This window comes from Trachypithecus francoisi, unplaced genomic scaffold (genome assembly GCF_009764315.1).
Source record: "Trachypithecus francoisi isolate TF-2019V2 unplaced genomic scaffold, Tfra_2.0 Lachesis_group16, whole genome shotgun sequence".
Lineage (NCBI taxonomy): Eukaryota > Metazoa > Chordata > Mammalia > Primates > Cercopithecidae > Trachypithecus > Trachypithecus francoisi.
Window position 1 is genome coordinate 96,903,753 of NW_022681461.1, and position 15,388 is coordinate 96,919,140.

At 42.8% G+C, this 15,388-nt stretch overlaps 1 protein-coding gene across 2 annotated transcripts; it reads left to right on the forward strand.

Annotated features, from left to right (window-relative positions):
• The first annotated feature begins 2,067 nt into the window (after positions 1 to 2,067).
• GLT6D1 (glycosyltransferase 6 domain containing 1) lies at positions 2,068 to 15,014 on the forward strand. Of its 2 annotated transcripts, XM_033238784.1 has the most exons (7): positions 2,068 to 2,384; positions 3,686 to 3,873; positions 3,974 to 4,050; positions 6,381 to 6,428; positions 12,332 to 12,469; positions 13,839 to 14,253; positions 14,567 to 15,014. In XM_033238784.1, the coding sequence occupies exons 3-7, from the start codon at positions 3,980 to 3,982 to the stop codon at positions 14,819 to 14,821; spliced, it is 927 nt and encodes a 308-aa protein (XP_033094675.1). In that variant the 5' UTR covers positions 2,068 to 2,384; positions 3,686 to 3,873; positions 3,974 to 3,979; the 3' UTR covers positions 14,822 to 15,014. The 2 variants fall into 2 exon arrangements, with proteins under 2 accessions (XP_033094675.1, XP_033094674.1); XM_033238783.1 differs by lacking the exons at positions 2,068 to 2,384; positions 3,686 to 3,873; positions 3,974 to 4,050 and adding an exon at positions 4,933 to 5,083 and having other exon boundaries at positions 13,839 to 14,247; positions 14,561 to 15,014.
• The last annotated feature ends 374 nt before the right edge of the window (positions 15,015 to 15,388 follow it).

Below are 15,388 nucleotides of genomic sequence, written 5' to 3' on the forward strand. Positions count from 1 at the left end.
TGCTACCACACCCAACTAATTTTTTTATTTTAGTAGAGATAGGGTTTCTCCATGTTGCCTAGTCTCGAACTCCTGAGCTCAAACAATCCACCCACCTTTGCCTCTCAAAGTGCTGGGATTACAGGCTAGAGCCATCACACCTGGCAGATGCGTTATTTTGATTTTTTTTTTTACCAAGTTTGCTGGGTCGAATGGTATTCCTTAAAAACATATGCCCAAGTCCTAACCCCTGGTATCTGTGAATGTGATCTTATTTGGAAATCGGGTCTTTGAGGATTATGGTTAAGGTGTAAATTAAGATGAGGTCACACTGCAGTAGGGTGGCCCTTAACGCAACATGACGATGTCCTAAGGAGAGGAGGAAAGACACACAGACACATACACACATACACAGAGAGAGAGAGAGAGAGAGAGACAGAGAGGGAACACTGTGTGATGACAGAAGCTGAGAAGAGGGATGCGTACTCAAGCCAAGGGAGCCAAGGGCGGCTGCAGCATCAGATACTGGAGACACCTCCATCTAGGGCTCCTAGCTTCCAGAATTGTCAGAGAATAAATTTGTGTTGTTTTAAGCTACTCAGTTTAATTCATTATGGCAGCTATGTGAAACTAACATGTACATACGCTAGTTTTTCTTTCTTTTTTTTTTTTGAGACAGGGTCTTGCTCTGTTGCCAGGCTGGAGTGCAGTGGCTTGATCTCAGCTCTACAACCTCCACCTCTTGGGTTCAAGCAATTCTCCTGCCTCAGCCTCCCGAGTAGCTGGGACTACAGGCATGCGCCTGGCTACTTTTTGTATTTTTAGTAGAGATGGGGTTTCACCATGTTGGCCAGGATGGTCTTGATCTCTTGACCTTGTGATCTGCCCACCTTGGCCTCCCAAAGTGCTGGGATTACAGGCATGAGCCACTGCGCCCAGCCTACTTTTTCAATAAGAAAAACTATTTTATTTTCAAATGAGAGGGGTGAAATAAATAAAGGTTCCTATTATGACCACGAATGAAGGTGGCTGTCTGAAGATGGTGGAATTATGCACAATTGTCATTTCCTTTGTGCAGTGAGGCATCTGACTCATAACACAAAAACATGCTGTTTCTGTAATCAGAAAAATAAGTACTTAAATGACATCCTCAGACAGCATAAGAAGGGTTTTACTGTCTTGGGGTGATCAGACAGAACCTCAGAGGATGAAGGAGGAGAAGGATGCTGCATTTTTCCTCTGTTGTATGAATATAAACATAAGTCATTCAGAATATCTCTCCATAAGTAAGAATCAGTGATTAGGAAGTAAGGAGACACAACAAAGGAAATGAAAAGCAAAAGGATATTTACAAATTTCCTTTAACCCTTCCTTCCTTCCTTCCTTCCTTCCTTCCTCCCTCCCTCCTCCCTCCCTCCCTTCCTTCCTTCCTTCCTTTCCTTCCTTCCTCCTTCCTTCCTTCTTCCTTCCTTCCTTTCCTTCCTTCCTTCTTTCTTTCTGTTCTGTTCTGTTCTTTTTTTTTTTGAGATGGAGTCTTGCTCTGTTGCCCAGGCTGGAGTGCAATGGCATGATCTGGGCTCACTGCAACCTCTGCCTCATGAGCTTAAGCAGTTCTTCTGTTCTCAGCCTCCCAAGTAGCTGGGATTACAGGCATCCACCACCACGCCTGGCTAATTTTTTTGTATTTTTAGTAGATATGAGGTTTCACCATGTTGGCCAGGCTGGTTTTGAACTCCTGACCTCAGATGATCTACCCACCTTGGCCTCCCAAAGTGCTGGGATTACAGGCATGAGCCACCACACCCAGCCTATCCTTTAATTTTTCAAATGGGACAAAGTCTTGTCCTCATAACCATGGGAAGAACCTGTGGGCAGAGGTGTCACTGTGACACTTGCATCATCAAAGGAGCCCAGTGATGTCAGCACCAACGGAAGACTCCAGCGCCAGGAGAGCAGTAGACGGCAGCTGGTTTGTGACGCAACACACAGACCAAGAGACATGATGCTTGGAAGATACCTCTCCTCGTGGGATGGCTTTGGCTACCTCTTTACATCACTCTAACCCAGGGTAAAGGACTTTTAAAGAGGGATCTAGGAGAGTTTGGATGATTGTGGTAAAATCAGGGTTAGGGTCATCCCCTAACCTTGACCTCGGAAAGATATTGGCAGACAGGCAGCTCATCAACACAGCTAGGAGGGTGCCTAGGGATGATGTTATGGAGGAGGGAATGCTGCTGCAGAGAATCTGGCTAGATGGGCCTGTCTTACCCCATCCACATGGCATTTCTAGTGATCTTGAATTTAAAAGGTGATCAGTTTCAAATTGCAGAGGCACAAGAACTGGGCCCAACTGAAGCCTGCCGAGGATGGGATTATATGAAGAACTGCTCCCATAGAAATACAATGTGAGCCTCATTTTCTTTCTTTCTTTTTCTGTCTTTTTCTTTTTCTTTTTCTTTCTTCTTTTTTTTTTTTGAGACAGAGTCTTGCTCTGTCACCTAGGTTGGAGTGCAGTAGCACAATCTCAGCCCACTGCAACCTCCGCCTCCTGGGTTCAAGCGATTCTGCTGCCTCAGCCTCCTGAGTATCTGGGATTACAGGTATGCACCACCACACTCAGCTAATTTTTGTATTTTTAGTAGAGACAGGGTCTCACCATGTTGGTCCAGCTGGTCTTAAACTCCTGAACTCATGATCCACCCGCCTCAGCCTCCCACAGTGCTGGGATTAGAGGTGTGAGCCCCCGCGCCTGGCTGGTGAGCCACATTTTCAATGTCCAGTTTCCTAGTAGCCACATTACAAACAGTAAGAAGAAACAAGTGAATTAATTTTCATAATTTATTTTTCATTTAACTCACTCTTTCCAGACTACAACACCCAGACTGTTACCATTTCAGTGTGGAATCGATATGAAGTTATGAGTGAGATGGTAAATTCTTTTCTTTCCCACTGTGTTTGACTTTGAGACCCCATGTGTTTTGTACACTTGCAGCTTACCTCATTTCACAGCAGCTGCATTTCACACACTTAGGGACCACACGTGGCAAGTGGCTACTTTATGGCTATCAGTGCAGAACTAAAGCATCATGTTTGTTAAATAGGTGTTCAAAAATGAAAATAACTGGGAGGCTGTGGGTGGATCACCTGAGGTCAGCAGTTCAAGACCAGCCTGACCAACATAGTGAAATCCTGTCTTCACTAAAAATACAAACATTAGCTGGGTGTGGTGGCTGAGGCAGGAGAGTTGCTTGAACCCAGGAGGCAGAGGTTGCAGTGAGCCAAGATCCTGCCACTGCATTCCAATCTGGGAGACAGAGTGAGACTCCATCTCAAAAAAAAAAAAAAAAAAAAAGGAAAATCAGAGAATCAGAGACCTGCATTTTGTGTGGTCGCACAGCCCAGTGGCATGCTCCCAATGGGCTTGTAAACCAAATCCCACATGAAGCCTCCATCACCAACTCAGGCACTGGTGAGAGTCCAGATTTCCATCTTAAAGTCTAATGCTTTTAACTTAGACTTCATTCCCTGTTTACAAGATCTACCTTTGAGAGCACTTGTAAATTTTTCGACCGGCATAGTCTGGGAACAGGTTACTCATCTTATGATCTCAGTGAGGAAGAAAGAATAAAAAGTCGACTTTGGGGGCAGAATACATTATCCTAGGTCAAGATGACTTCCTCATCAAGACCTCATTCTGTTTTCACAGCCCTGCAGTGGAGAGATTTATTGTGTTTCTTTTATGCAATCAAGGCAGACTTTGATACGAAAAGTCAGAGTGCACGTGAAGCTGGCCCACAAGGAACAGTCAGCCCTGGGCACTTGAAGGAGAAGAGAGGCTTCCCTACTCAAGTCGCTGTCTCCTGACAGCTGAATATTCTAGAAGCAATCTCTAAGGTTGGTGTCCAAGGCCCATACATTAACTCATTGTTAGAAGATGACAAATATGTCATTTTTTATTGATTAAAATCTAATTTTTTTCTCCCTTTTTCTCTAGGAGAGAATGAATTTCAAAAGAATGCTGTTATTGGTTTTATTTGCTTTTTCACTGATGTTGGTTGAGCGTTATTTCAGGTAAATATAAAATATTGATGAATCATGATCTTTAGTGATTGGCAGAGGTGGTTTTAATTTAATTTAGTTTAATTTAATTTAGTCTAATTTGATTTAATTTGATTTAATTTTTGAGACAGGGGCTTACTCTGTTGCCTAGGCTGGAGTGCAGTGGTGCCATATTAGCTCACTGCAGTCTTGACCTCCCAGGCTCAAGCGATCCTCACGCCTCAGCCTCCTGAGTAGGTGGGACTACAGGCACATGTCACCACACACAACTAATTTTTGAAATTTTTTATAGAGACCTATGTTGCCCAGGCTGGCAGAGATAATCTAAACTGCTGAGTTTTGTCCAAAGATATCAATACTACTCTCTAAGTAAATCAGAAGTTACTTTGTCTTTGTGGGACAAAGGAAAATATACATATTTTAATTACTTCATTGTTAAACATTCAACAATTATTCACTCAATAGAGTGCCTTCTAGGTGCCAGGCTCTATTCTAGGTGCTGGGGATGCAGTGATAACTAAAGTGCCTGTCCTCAGGGAGCTTCCATTCTATTTAGAGAAGGTAGACAGTAAACATACATGAAAGACAATGCCAGGGATATAATATTTTATAAAACAAGCATAATAAAAAATAAAGGTGAGCATGCCATTTTAGAGGAATTATAAACTGTCTCAAGTTTCCATCTTTGTGTTTAATGTAAAAAAGACTAAAGTCAACCTGTGTCTATGCATATAGAAACGTGTACTAGAGGACACATCTGTAAACCTGTTGATATGGTTTAGCCGTTTTCCCCACCCAAATCTCAACTTGAATTGTGTCTCTCAGAATTCCCACATGTTGTGGGAGGGGCCCAGGGGAGGTAATGAATCATGGGGGCCGTCTTTCCTGTGCTATTCTCGTAATAATGAATAAGTCTCATGAGATCTGATGGGTTTATCAGGGGTTTCTGCTTTTGCTTCTTTCTCATTTTCTCTTGCCTGCCGCCATGGAAAATGTACCTTTTGCCTCCCGCTATGATTCTGGGCCTCCCCAGCCATGTGGAACTGTAAGTCCAATTAAAGCTCTTTTTCTTCCCAGTCTTGGGTATGTCTTTATCAGCAGCATGAAAACAGACTCATACATCTGCTAATATTCTCTCATCCAGAAAAACTCAAATTCTTGCTTCTCTGTACCCCTCCTCATGGTCTTCCTCATAAGCAATGCAGTGTTTCCAGAGGCTAAACAGCAGTAGTATCATGAGAGATAATGGTTTTTGAAAATGAAGGCTTTGCACAATACGTAACTGGTAAGGGACTTGTATCCAAAATATGCAAAGAGCTCTTAAAATTCGACACTAAGGAAACAAACACCTGAATTTAAAAATTAAATACTGGCTTTTAAAACATTTAAAAATGAGCGAAGGAGCTGAATAGAATCTCACAAGAGAAGATATACCGATGGGAAATAAGCAAACGCCAAGATTCTCAGTCTCATTTGTCATCAGGGAACGGCAATGAAGACAGGAGATACCACTACACACCCATTAGAATGGCTAACACCCAAAAATCTAAAATCTGAAAACCAGCTTCTGGTGAGGAAGTAGAGCGACAGGAATGCTCATTCATTGCTGGTGGGAATGCAAAATGGTACTGTGGAAGACAGCATGGCAGTTCCTTAGAAAGCTAGACAGAGCTTTACCACGCCATGGAGCAGCTGTGCTCCTAGGCATTTAGCCAACTGATTAAAAAACTTACGTCCACACAAAACCCTACACAAGATGTTTATTTTTTTTAATTTTTTTATTTTTTTGAGATGGAGTCTGGCTCTGTCGCCCAGGCTGGAGTGCAGTGGTGTGATCTCGGCTCACTGCAAGCTCCACCTCCCGGGTTCACGCCATTCTCCTGCCTCAGCCTCCTGAGTAGCTGGGACTACAGGCGCCCACCACCATGCTCAGCTAATTTTTTTTGTATTTTTAGTAGAGACGGGGTTTCACAGTGTTGGCCAGGATGGTCTCGATCTCCTGACCTCATGATCTGCCCACCTCGGCCTCCCAAAGTGCTGGGATCACAGGCGTGAGCCACCGCGCCCGGCCATTTCCTTTTTTTAAAAAAATCTTCCTCCCAACACCCATACTCTTTCCTGACATTCTGCCTGTGGCCATGACCTCCTTTCCCTACATCTCTTTCCTAGACCAGCTCATACCCTTCCCTACCCAGCTGAGATATCTCCTCTCCAGGAGGCCTCCCCGACTCTGATTTGGGTTGACGCATGTTGACAAAATGCCAAACAGGGCCTGCCCATTGCAGGCTCAATGAACATTGAACAGGCTCCCTGTAATCACTCGGTTTTCTCTTTGTACCCAGGAATCACCAAGTAGAAGAACTTCGGCTCTCAGACTGGTTTCATCCTGGGTAAGAACAAAAATGCCTGTTTGCATGCACACACAAACGATATACCTCAACTTGACGTGATAGGTTTTTCTTCGCCAGTCACCAAATTCAGCTCTCCTGGGAGGTTTCCAGAATTGGAGTTTTATTTTCGAGGCTCTTATAAACAAACCAGGGTCCGTTGATCATGAACCAGGCGATGATGGTGGTCATGAAGAAGCAGACTCACTCTATCTGGCTTAGCTTTCCTGGTTTATGCAGTGCAAGAAAGTCTCTTCGGAAATAGCTTGAAAATGCTACTGATAACGCTACTTGACTTTGGTGGCAGCACTCAGGGGCAGCCTCATCCTTTGTAAAGTGTGTGTAGTGTTCAACTTTGTGTTGTGTTCCTATGTAGGTTTGGGGTTATTTACAGTTTGGGGGCTATTGTAGGCAAAGTTCTGGTGACTAAATGTAGCCCTTTTTTGTTTTTCTTTTACACAGATGTGTGACTTCCTATGTGAGATCCATTTCTAAAATGAAGTTATTAGGCCAAAGAATGCAGACATTTAAAATTTTTGATGTAAATTTAAAATTGCTAAATTTACTTTTAGTAATGGTACCATTTTATCTTCTTGTATACAGTGCATAAAGTATTACCAGCTTTTTTATGTTTGGTAAAGCTGCTAGTTAAGACATCTCAATTCAATTTGCATTTCTGTAATTGTATTGTTTGAGTATTTTTTTTTTTTTTCAGAGACAAAGTTTTGCTCTTGTTGCCCAGGCTGGAGTGCAATGGCGTGATCTTGGTTCACTGCAACCTCTGCCGCCAGAGTTCAAGTGATTCTCCTGCCTCAGCCTCCTGAGTAGCTGGGATTACAGGTACCTGCCACCACACCTGGCTAATTTTTGTATTTTTAGTAGAGACAGGGTTTCACCATATTGGCCAGGCTGGTCTTGAACTCCTGACCACAGGTGATCCACCTGCCTCAGCCTCCTGAGTATCTTTTTATATGTTTACCATTCATTCACATTTCATCTTTTGTGTAGTTTTTTTTGTTTGTTTGTTGTTTTGTTTTTGTTTTTCTTTTTTTTTTTTTTTTTTGAGATGGAGTCTAGCTCTATTGCCCAGGCTGGAGTGCAGTGGCACGATTTTAGTTCACTGCAAGCTCTGCCTCCCAGGTTCATGCCATTCTCCTGCCTCAGCCTCCCAAGTAGCTGGGACTACAGGTGCCTGCCACCATGCCCAGCTAATTTTTTTGTATTTTCAGTAGAGACAGGGTTTCACCGTGTTACCTAGGATGGTCTTGATCTCCTGACTTCGTGATCTGCCCGCCTCTGCCTCCCAAAGTGTTGGGATTACAGGTGTGAGCCACCGCGCCCAGTCAAAATTACATGACATATAGAAAATAAAATGTCAAGTTTTATTACATTTTGTAAATGGGTAAAACACTAATTTAAAAAGACAGAGATTGTTAGAATGTATAAAAATGTATTTATATGCCATCTACAAGAGACATTTTTTATTCAAAGACACAAATTGGTTTAACTAAAAGAATTGAAACGTGTACACCATACAAACAGTAACCAAAAGAGAGCCAAAGCGGCTCTGTATGAATATCAGACACAAGTGACAAAGACGAAACTTACTGCTAGAGAAAAAAAAAATGGGGCATTTTCTAAGACAAAAGGATCCATCCATCAATAAGATACAACAAACACATAAACGTTTGCATCTAATAACAGTTCTAAAACACATGAAGCAAAAACTGACAGAACTGAAGGGAGAAACTGACAATTCAACAAGAATAGCCAGAGACTTCAGTACTTCACTTTCAATAAAAGACAGAACAACGAATCAACAAGGAAATAGAAGGCTTAAAAATACTACAAACTAGGCCTCGCAGACATCTATAGAATCACCCAATAAGAGAAGAATATATATTCTCAAGTGCACATGAGACATTTTCCAGGATAGGCCATTATGTTGCACAATAAAATCTCAATAAATTCAAATGATTGAAATCATACAAAGTATGTTCTTTCTTTTTTGAGACAGAGTCTTCCTCTGTCGCCCAGCCTGGAGTGCAGTGGCACAATCTCGGCTCACTGCAAGCTCCATCTCCTGAGTTCATGCCATTCTCCTGCCTCAGCCTCCCAAGTAGCTGGGACTACAGGCGCCCACCACCATGCCTGGCTAATTTTTTATATATGTAGTGGAGACGGGGTTTCACGGTGTTGGCCAGGATGGTCTTGATCTCCCGATCTCATGACCCGCCTGCCTCGGCCTCCTGAAGTGCTGGGATTACAGGCGTGAGCCACTGCGCCCAGCCCAAAGTATGTTCTTTGATCATTTTTTCTAAATTCTAAAATTAGAAATCAATAACAGAAAGTAATTTGGGTAATTTACAGATGTGTGGACATTTAACAATTCACTCCTAAATAATCAAAAAGGAATCACAAGAGAAATTAAAAAATATTTCAATGTGATTGAAAATAAAAACACTACATGCCAAACTTATGGAATGCAGCAAAAGCAGTGCTTACTGAGAAATTTATAGCTATAAATGCCTACATTAAAATGAAAGATCCCAAGTCAATAACCTACTAATTTTTAAATTCTTTTGTAGAGATAAGGTCTTGCCATTTTGACCACGCTGGTCTTAGGCTTTATACGTTAAGGAAAATGTATACATTAAGAGAATCAGAAAAGAAGAACCAAATAAAACTAAAGCAAGCACAGGAAAAAAAAAGAGGAGCAAATCAATTAAATAGAAAATAGAAGAATAATAGAGAAAGTTAACAAAACCAAAATTGGTTTTTTGAAAAGATAAACAAATTTGCCAAAAGTGTAACTTGATTGACCTAGATAAAAAGGGAGAACTGAAATTACTAGAATCAGGAGTGAAAGAGAGGACATGACCACCAACCTCCAGAAATAATAAGGATTATGAGGGAACACTGTGATTAATTGTATGCCAACAAATTAAATAACCTATGTGAAATGAAGAAATTCCTAGAAAGACTAAAGAAAAAAGGGAAAATTTGAATGAGCTATAATAAGTAAATACATTGAATTAGTAATAAAAATCTTTCTACAAAGAAAAGCCCAGAAATACAAAATGTCATTGGTAAACTATGTCAAATGCTAAAGAAGAATTAATACCAATCTTTCACAAGCTCTTCAAAATATTAAAATAGAAAGGAGTATTTTTTAACTCATTCTAGACCAGTATTACCCTGATATCAAAACAAGACAAAAGTATCACAAGAAAACTACAGACGAATATCCCGTATGAATATAAATGCGAAACTTTTCAGCAAAATACTATTATAGAAAACTGAATTCAGCAACATGTAAAAAAGGATTATACACCATAAACTACATAGTGGGATTTATTCCAGGAATTCAAGGTTGGTTCAATATATGAAAATCAATTAATGTAATACACTGTATTAATAGAATACAGAATATAAAACCCACAGGATCATCTCAATAGATGCAGAAAAAGCATTTGACAAAATTCAACGCTTAAAATAATAAGCACCCAACAAACTAGAAATGGAAGGGAACTTCCTCAACCTGATAAATCAAAAGTACAACAACAATAAAAGATAGGTAAAGTGGACTTTATCAAAACTAAAACTTTCATGAATCAAAGGACATTATCAAGAAAACGAAAAGACAACCCACAGAATGGGAAAAACATTTGCAATTCATATCTGATAAGGGCCTAATATCCAGAATATATAAATAACTCTTATAATTAAACAACAAAATGACAAATAGTGATTTAAAATGGGCAAAGGATCTGAATAGCCATTTCTCCAAAGAAGATATACTAATGGCCAATAAGCACAGGAAAAGATGCTCAACATTATTAGTCATTAGGGAAACGCAAATTAAGGTCACAATGAGATAGCACTTCACACTCTATGTATGATGTATAAAGATGTGTAAAGTAGGATGGCTGGAATAAAAAAGATAACAAAAAGTGTTGGTGAGGATGTGGAGAAATTTGAAATTTCATCTACTTTTGGTAGGAATGTAAAATGGTGCAGCCTTTATGGAAGACAGTTTGTCAGTTCCTCAAAAAGTTAACCATAGAATTATCATATGACCCAGCAGTTCTGCCTCTAGATATATACCCAAGAGAATTAAAAGCATATCTTCACACAAAAACTCATGTATGAATTTTAATAGCAGTATTATTCATAATAGCCAAAAGTATTAATAACTCAAATGTTCATCAACTAATGAACGAATAAACAAAATGTGGTCTAGCCATCCAATGGAATACTATTCAGCCATATTTCCAGAACAGGCAAATCTACAGAGACAGAAAGTAGATGAGTTGTTGCAGGGATTGTAGGGAGAAGCAAATGGGGAGTGACTCCTTTTCAGTAGTGATATATTAAAGTATTCCATTTTCTTTGGAGAAACTGTAAATAGCGTTGTGTTTTAAATATTACTTTCTGCATGTTCATTGTTCATAGTAAGGAGATTACTTTTTTAATGTGCTGACCTTGTATCCTGAAGCTTTGCTGAGTTCACTTGTTACTTCTAGGAGATTTTGGTTGTTTTTAGATTCCTTAGGATTTTCGATGTAGACAATTATGTAATCTGCAAATAGGGACAGTGTTATTTTTTTTCCTTTCCAATCTGATGGCTTTTATTTCATTTTCTTGCCTTATTGCAGTGGCTAGAACTGTCATCACTATGTTGGAACTGCCACGTTCCTCATGGTAGGGAGAAAGCATTCAGTCTTTCACTATGAGGTGTGTGAGCTAGAGGATATTTGTAGATGTTCTTTATCAAGTTGAGGGCATTCCCCTCTATTACATTTTTTCTGGGCGCTTTTATCATGAATCGACATTGAACTTTGTAGGGTGTTCTTTCCAAGTTGAGCATGTGATTGATCTTCTCTACCTTTCAATATGGTGGTTTACATTCATTGATATTCAGATGTTTAATAGCCTGTCTTAAATCCTGCTGTGGTCTTGTTGTATTGAAGGCAAATCAGATGGCTCTCTCCCTTTTTGGACTCACTTCTCCTTTCTGCTGCATTGCACTGATGGGCCTCACGCATGAGGGAGAAGCTGAAAAAAAAAGGGCATCCCCAGAAACTTGTAGGAAAAGGGGAGAGAGAAAAAGAAAGCAGAGAAGGAGGGAAAAATAAAGGCATTGCCTAAGGGAGGTGATCTCCTGCCTCCCATCTTGGCTTCAGTGAATGATCGGAGAGTGTTCTGACTCTGGGCTGCCTAATTTTGAGCTGCAGTCAGAGTTCGGAAAAGGCAGCTCCTGGGCTCAAAGGCAGGTGGTTGGGGGAGGAATGCACAAACCCAGGAGCCAGGTGGGCTAGATGTGGCATCCCAACCCCCACGTGTTAACTGTGCGGTGTCGGGCAACTTACTCAATCGTGTGTGCCTCTGGTTCCCCATGTGGAGATCAGGGGTGGTGGCACTCACTGCATAGGGCATTACAAAGATGAATCCAGTGGGATAATGCACTCAAACACAGAGCCAGGCGTGCAGTTGGTGCTTTCTAAGCATTAGTCATTATTGCTCGGCACCTGCTGCCGTACCTCAGTAAAGCAAGCCCTGTTTTTTTTTTTTTTTTTTTTTTTTTTTTGAGACGGAGTCTTGCTCTGTCGCCCGGTCTGGAGTGCAGTGGCCGGATCTCAGCTCACTGCAAGCTCCGCCTCCCGGGTTCACGCCATTCTCCTGCCTCAGCCTCCGAGTAGCTGGGACCACAGGCGCCCGCCACCTCGCCCGGCTAGTTTTTTGTATTTTTAGTAGAGACGGGGTTTCACCGTGTTCGCCAGGAGGGTCTCGATCTCCTGACCTCGTGATCCACCCGTCTCGGCCTCCCAAAGTGCTGGGATTACAGGCTTGAGCCACCGCGCCCGGCCAGCAAGCCCTGTTTTAATTTGGTTCTTGTTCCACAGAAAACGCCCTGATGTTACAACGAAAACAGACTGGCTTGCTCCCATCGTATGGGAAGGGACTTTTGACAGGCAGGTCCTGGAAAAACATTACAGAAGGCGGAATATCACCGTGGGCCTGGCTGTCTTTGCTACTGGCAGGTAGGTGCCACTCACCTTTGCCCTTTTTTATTTTGGGAAAATGTGGATCAGCATTCACAGGTCTTTGACCTCCAAAGAGCCAACCATAATTAAGCATAATTAACAATAGCCACGATTTCTGTGAGAAACGAACTCACCCTTCCAAAACCAAAGAATGGACTCAGAGACCTGGAGAACAGTGAAAGTGAGACTTTTAATGACAGTCTTGCAAGATCGGGTGTCTGATGGGCAGGCACACCCAGCACAGCTTCAACGAACCATTTATCCCCTAGTGCACAGGCCCCTCCCCCGGTTGCCCATGGTAGGGGGTGGGGTCACAATCTTCCCAGACGTCACCTATTGGTTGTTGGGCAGGTGCTTTAGGTGTTTTCTTTAGGGTGATCTTGCTGCATTTTGTTGCAGCCCACAATGCATTGCAATCGTGGTCAGCTCAGGGGCTCTTCAAGTGTCTGACTTATGACCTAAGTAGCTGAGCAGGCTGATAAGAACAGACAAAGCAAGCTATTTTGCAGACTAGTAAAGTGTTATCTTTTTAAACTTTTTTGATTAAAGTTTTTTGGTTTGGGTGAGGGCAACTAAGGTGGGAGGCCAACAAGCAGGCATTGGCTATAGAAGCAGGGGCCTAGTATATCCTGTTTCTTTTGTAGTTTGCTGACCTAAGCAGATTTAAGGCCCTTTGTCTTGGAAATGGACTACTGTAGATATGATTTCCTTCCATTTCTGGCTGGCCTGTACAAAAGGTGTGCTGGGTTTCTCTGTCGATGGCCGAGTCCTTAACACCCAGTGGGAACTTTTTGACTCATATCCATTTAGCTCCTGCTCCCTTTCTTCACAACAGCCATTCCAAAACATGGTGGCTTTTCTCAGGCCCTCCGAGTCAGGACATTCCTTCCCACTCACCCACTCAGCTGAAGCTGTGGGCCCGACTCTTCCACGCTTATACATCCCGAGTTCCTTAGCATCAGAGGACACCCATGTTAGCGCATTCAACCGCCTCTTCTCCTGATCATGTTTAGAAAAGTAAGTGTTGGCTGGGCACGGTGGCTCATGCCTGTAATCCCAGCACTTTGGGAGACTGAGGTGGGTGGATTACCTGAGGTCAGGAATTTGAGACCAGCCTGGCCAACATGGTGAAACCCCATCTCTACTAAAAACACACACACACACACAAAATTAGCCAGGCGTGGTGGCGGGTGCCTGTAATCCCAGCTACTTGGGAGGCTGAGGCAGGAGAATCGCTTGAACCTGGGAGGCGGAGGTTGCAGTGAGTCGAGATCACACCACTGCACTCCAGCCTGGGCATCAGAGCAAGACTCCATCTCAAAAAAAAAAAGAAAAGTAAGTCTCTTCTCCGGTGTGTGTTACCTAGGTTTGCAGAGGAGTACCTGAGGCTGTTCCTACACTCCGCGAATAAGCACTTCATGACAGGCTACCGAGTGATCTTCTACATTATGGTGGACACCTTCCTCCAGCTGCCTGACATAGAGCCCAGTCCTCTTCGAACGTTCAAAGCATTTGAAGTGGACGCTGAGAGGTGGTGGCTCGATGGCTCCCTGGTGCACATGAAGAGTCTGGGTGAACATATCACCAGTCACATCCAGGATGAGGTGGACTTCCTCTTCAGCATGGCGGTCAACCAGGTCTTCCAGAATGAGTTCGGGGTGGAGACACTGGGCCCGTTGGTGGCCCAGCTCCATGCCTGGTGGTATTTCAGAAACACCAAGAACTTCCCTTATGAGAGGAGGCCGACCTCAGCAGCTTGCATCCCATTTGGACAGGGGGATTTCTTTTTTTTTTTTTTGAGGCGGAGTCTCGCTCTGTCGCCCAGGCTGGAGTGCAGTGGCCGGATCTCAGCTCACTGCAAGCTCTGCCTCCCGGGTTCCCGCCATTCTCCTGCCTCAGCCTCCGGAGTAGCTGGGACTACAGGCGCCCGCCACCGCGCCCAGCTACTTTTTTGTATTTTTTTAGTAGAGACGGGGTTTCACTGTATTAGCCAGGAGGGTCTCGATCTCCTGACCTCGTGATCCGCCCGTCTCGGCCTCCCAAAGTGCTGGGATTACAGGCTTGAGCCACCGCGCCCGGCCTGGACAGGGGGATTTCTATTATGGCAGCTTGATGGTTGGTGGCACGCCCCATAATATTTTAGACTTCATCGAAGAATATCTGAACGGAGTTATTCATGACATCAAAAATGGACTCAATAGCACCTATGAAAAGCACCTGAACAAGTATTTTTACCTCAATAAACCCACCAAGCTGTTATCACCAGAATACAGCTGGGATCTTACATTTTCTCCTCCTCCGCAGATCCAATACGTCAAGGTTGCACATGATTCCCAGAGGAAATTATGAATTACGCCATTAGGTTTATGTCGAATAAATGAATCACGGCAATTTCTTATAAATGAGGGAAGTCTTAAAACCCTCCATTTTTTAGAGACATACAAATTTACATCCTTCCCAAATAAATGTTTCTTCTTGCCATTTTGAGCCATCTTATTTGGCTAATAGAGGATAAAGAATAAAAGGATAATTACTTCGCATGAATACATAGTAATATTATTATCTATGTATTGTAGATAATGTGAAAATGCATTTGACATAGAATGAATTTTTTTTTTTTTTTTTTTTTGAGGCAGAGTCTCGCTCTGTCGCCCAGGCTGGAGTGCAGTGGCCGGATCTCAGCTCGCTGCAAGCTCCGCCTCCCGGGTTTATGCCATTCTCCTGCCTCAGCCTCCCGAGTAGCTGGGACTATAGGCGCCCGCCACCTCGCCCGGCTAGTTTTTTGTATTTTTTAGTAGAGACGGGGTTTCACCGTGTTAGCCAGGATGGTCTCGATCTTCTGACCTCGTGATCCGCCCGTCTCGGCCTCCCAAAGTGCTGGGATTACAGGCTTGAGCCACCGCGCCCAGCCGAATG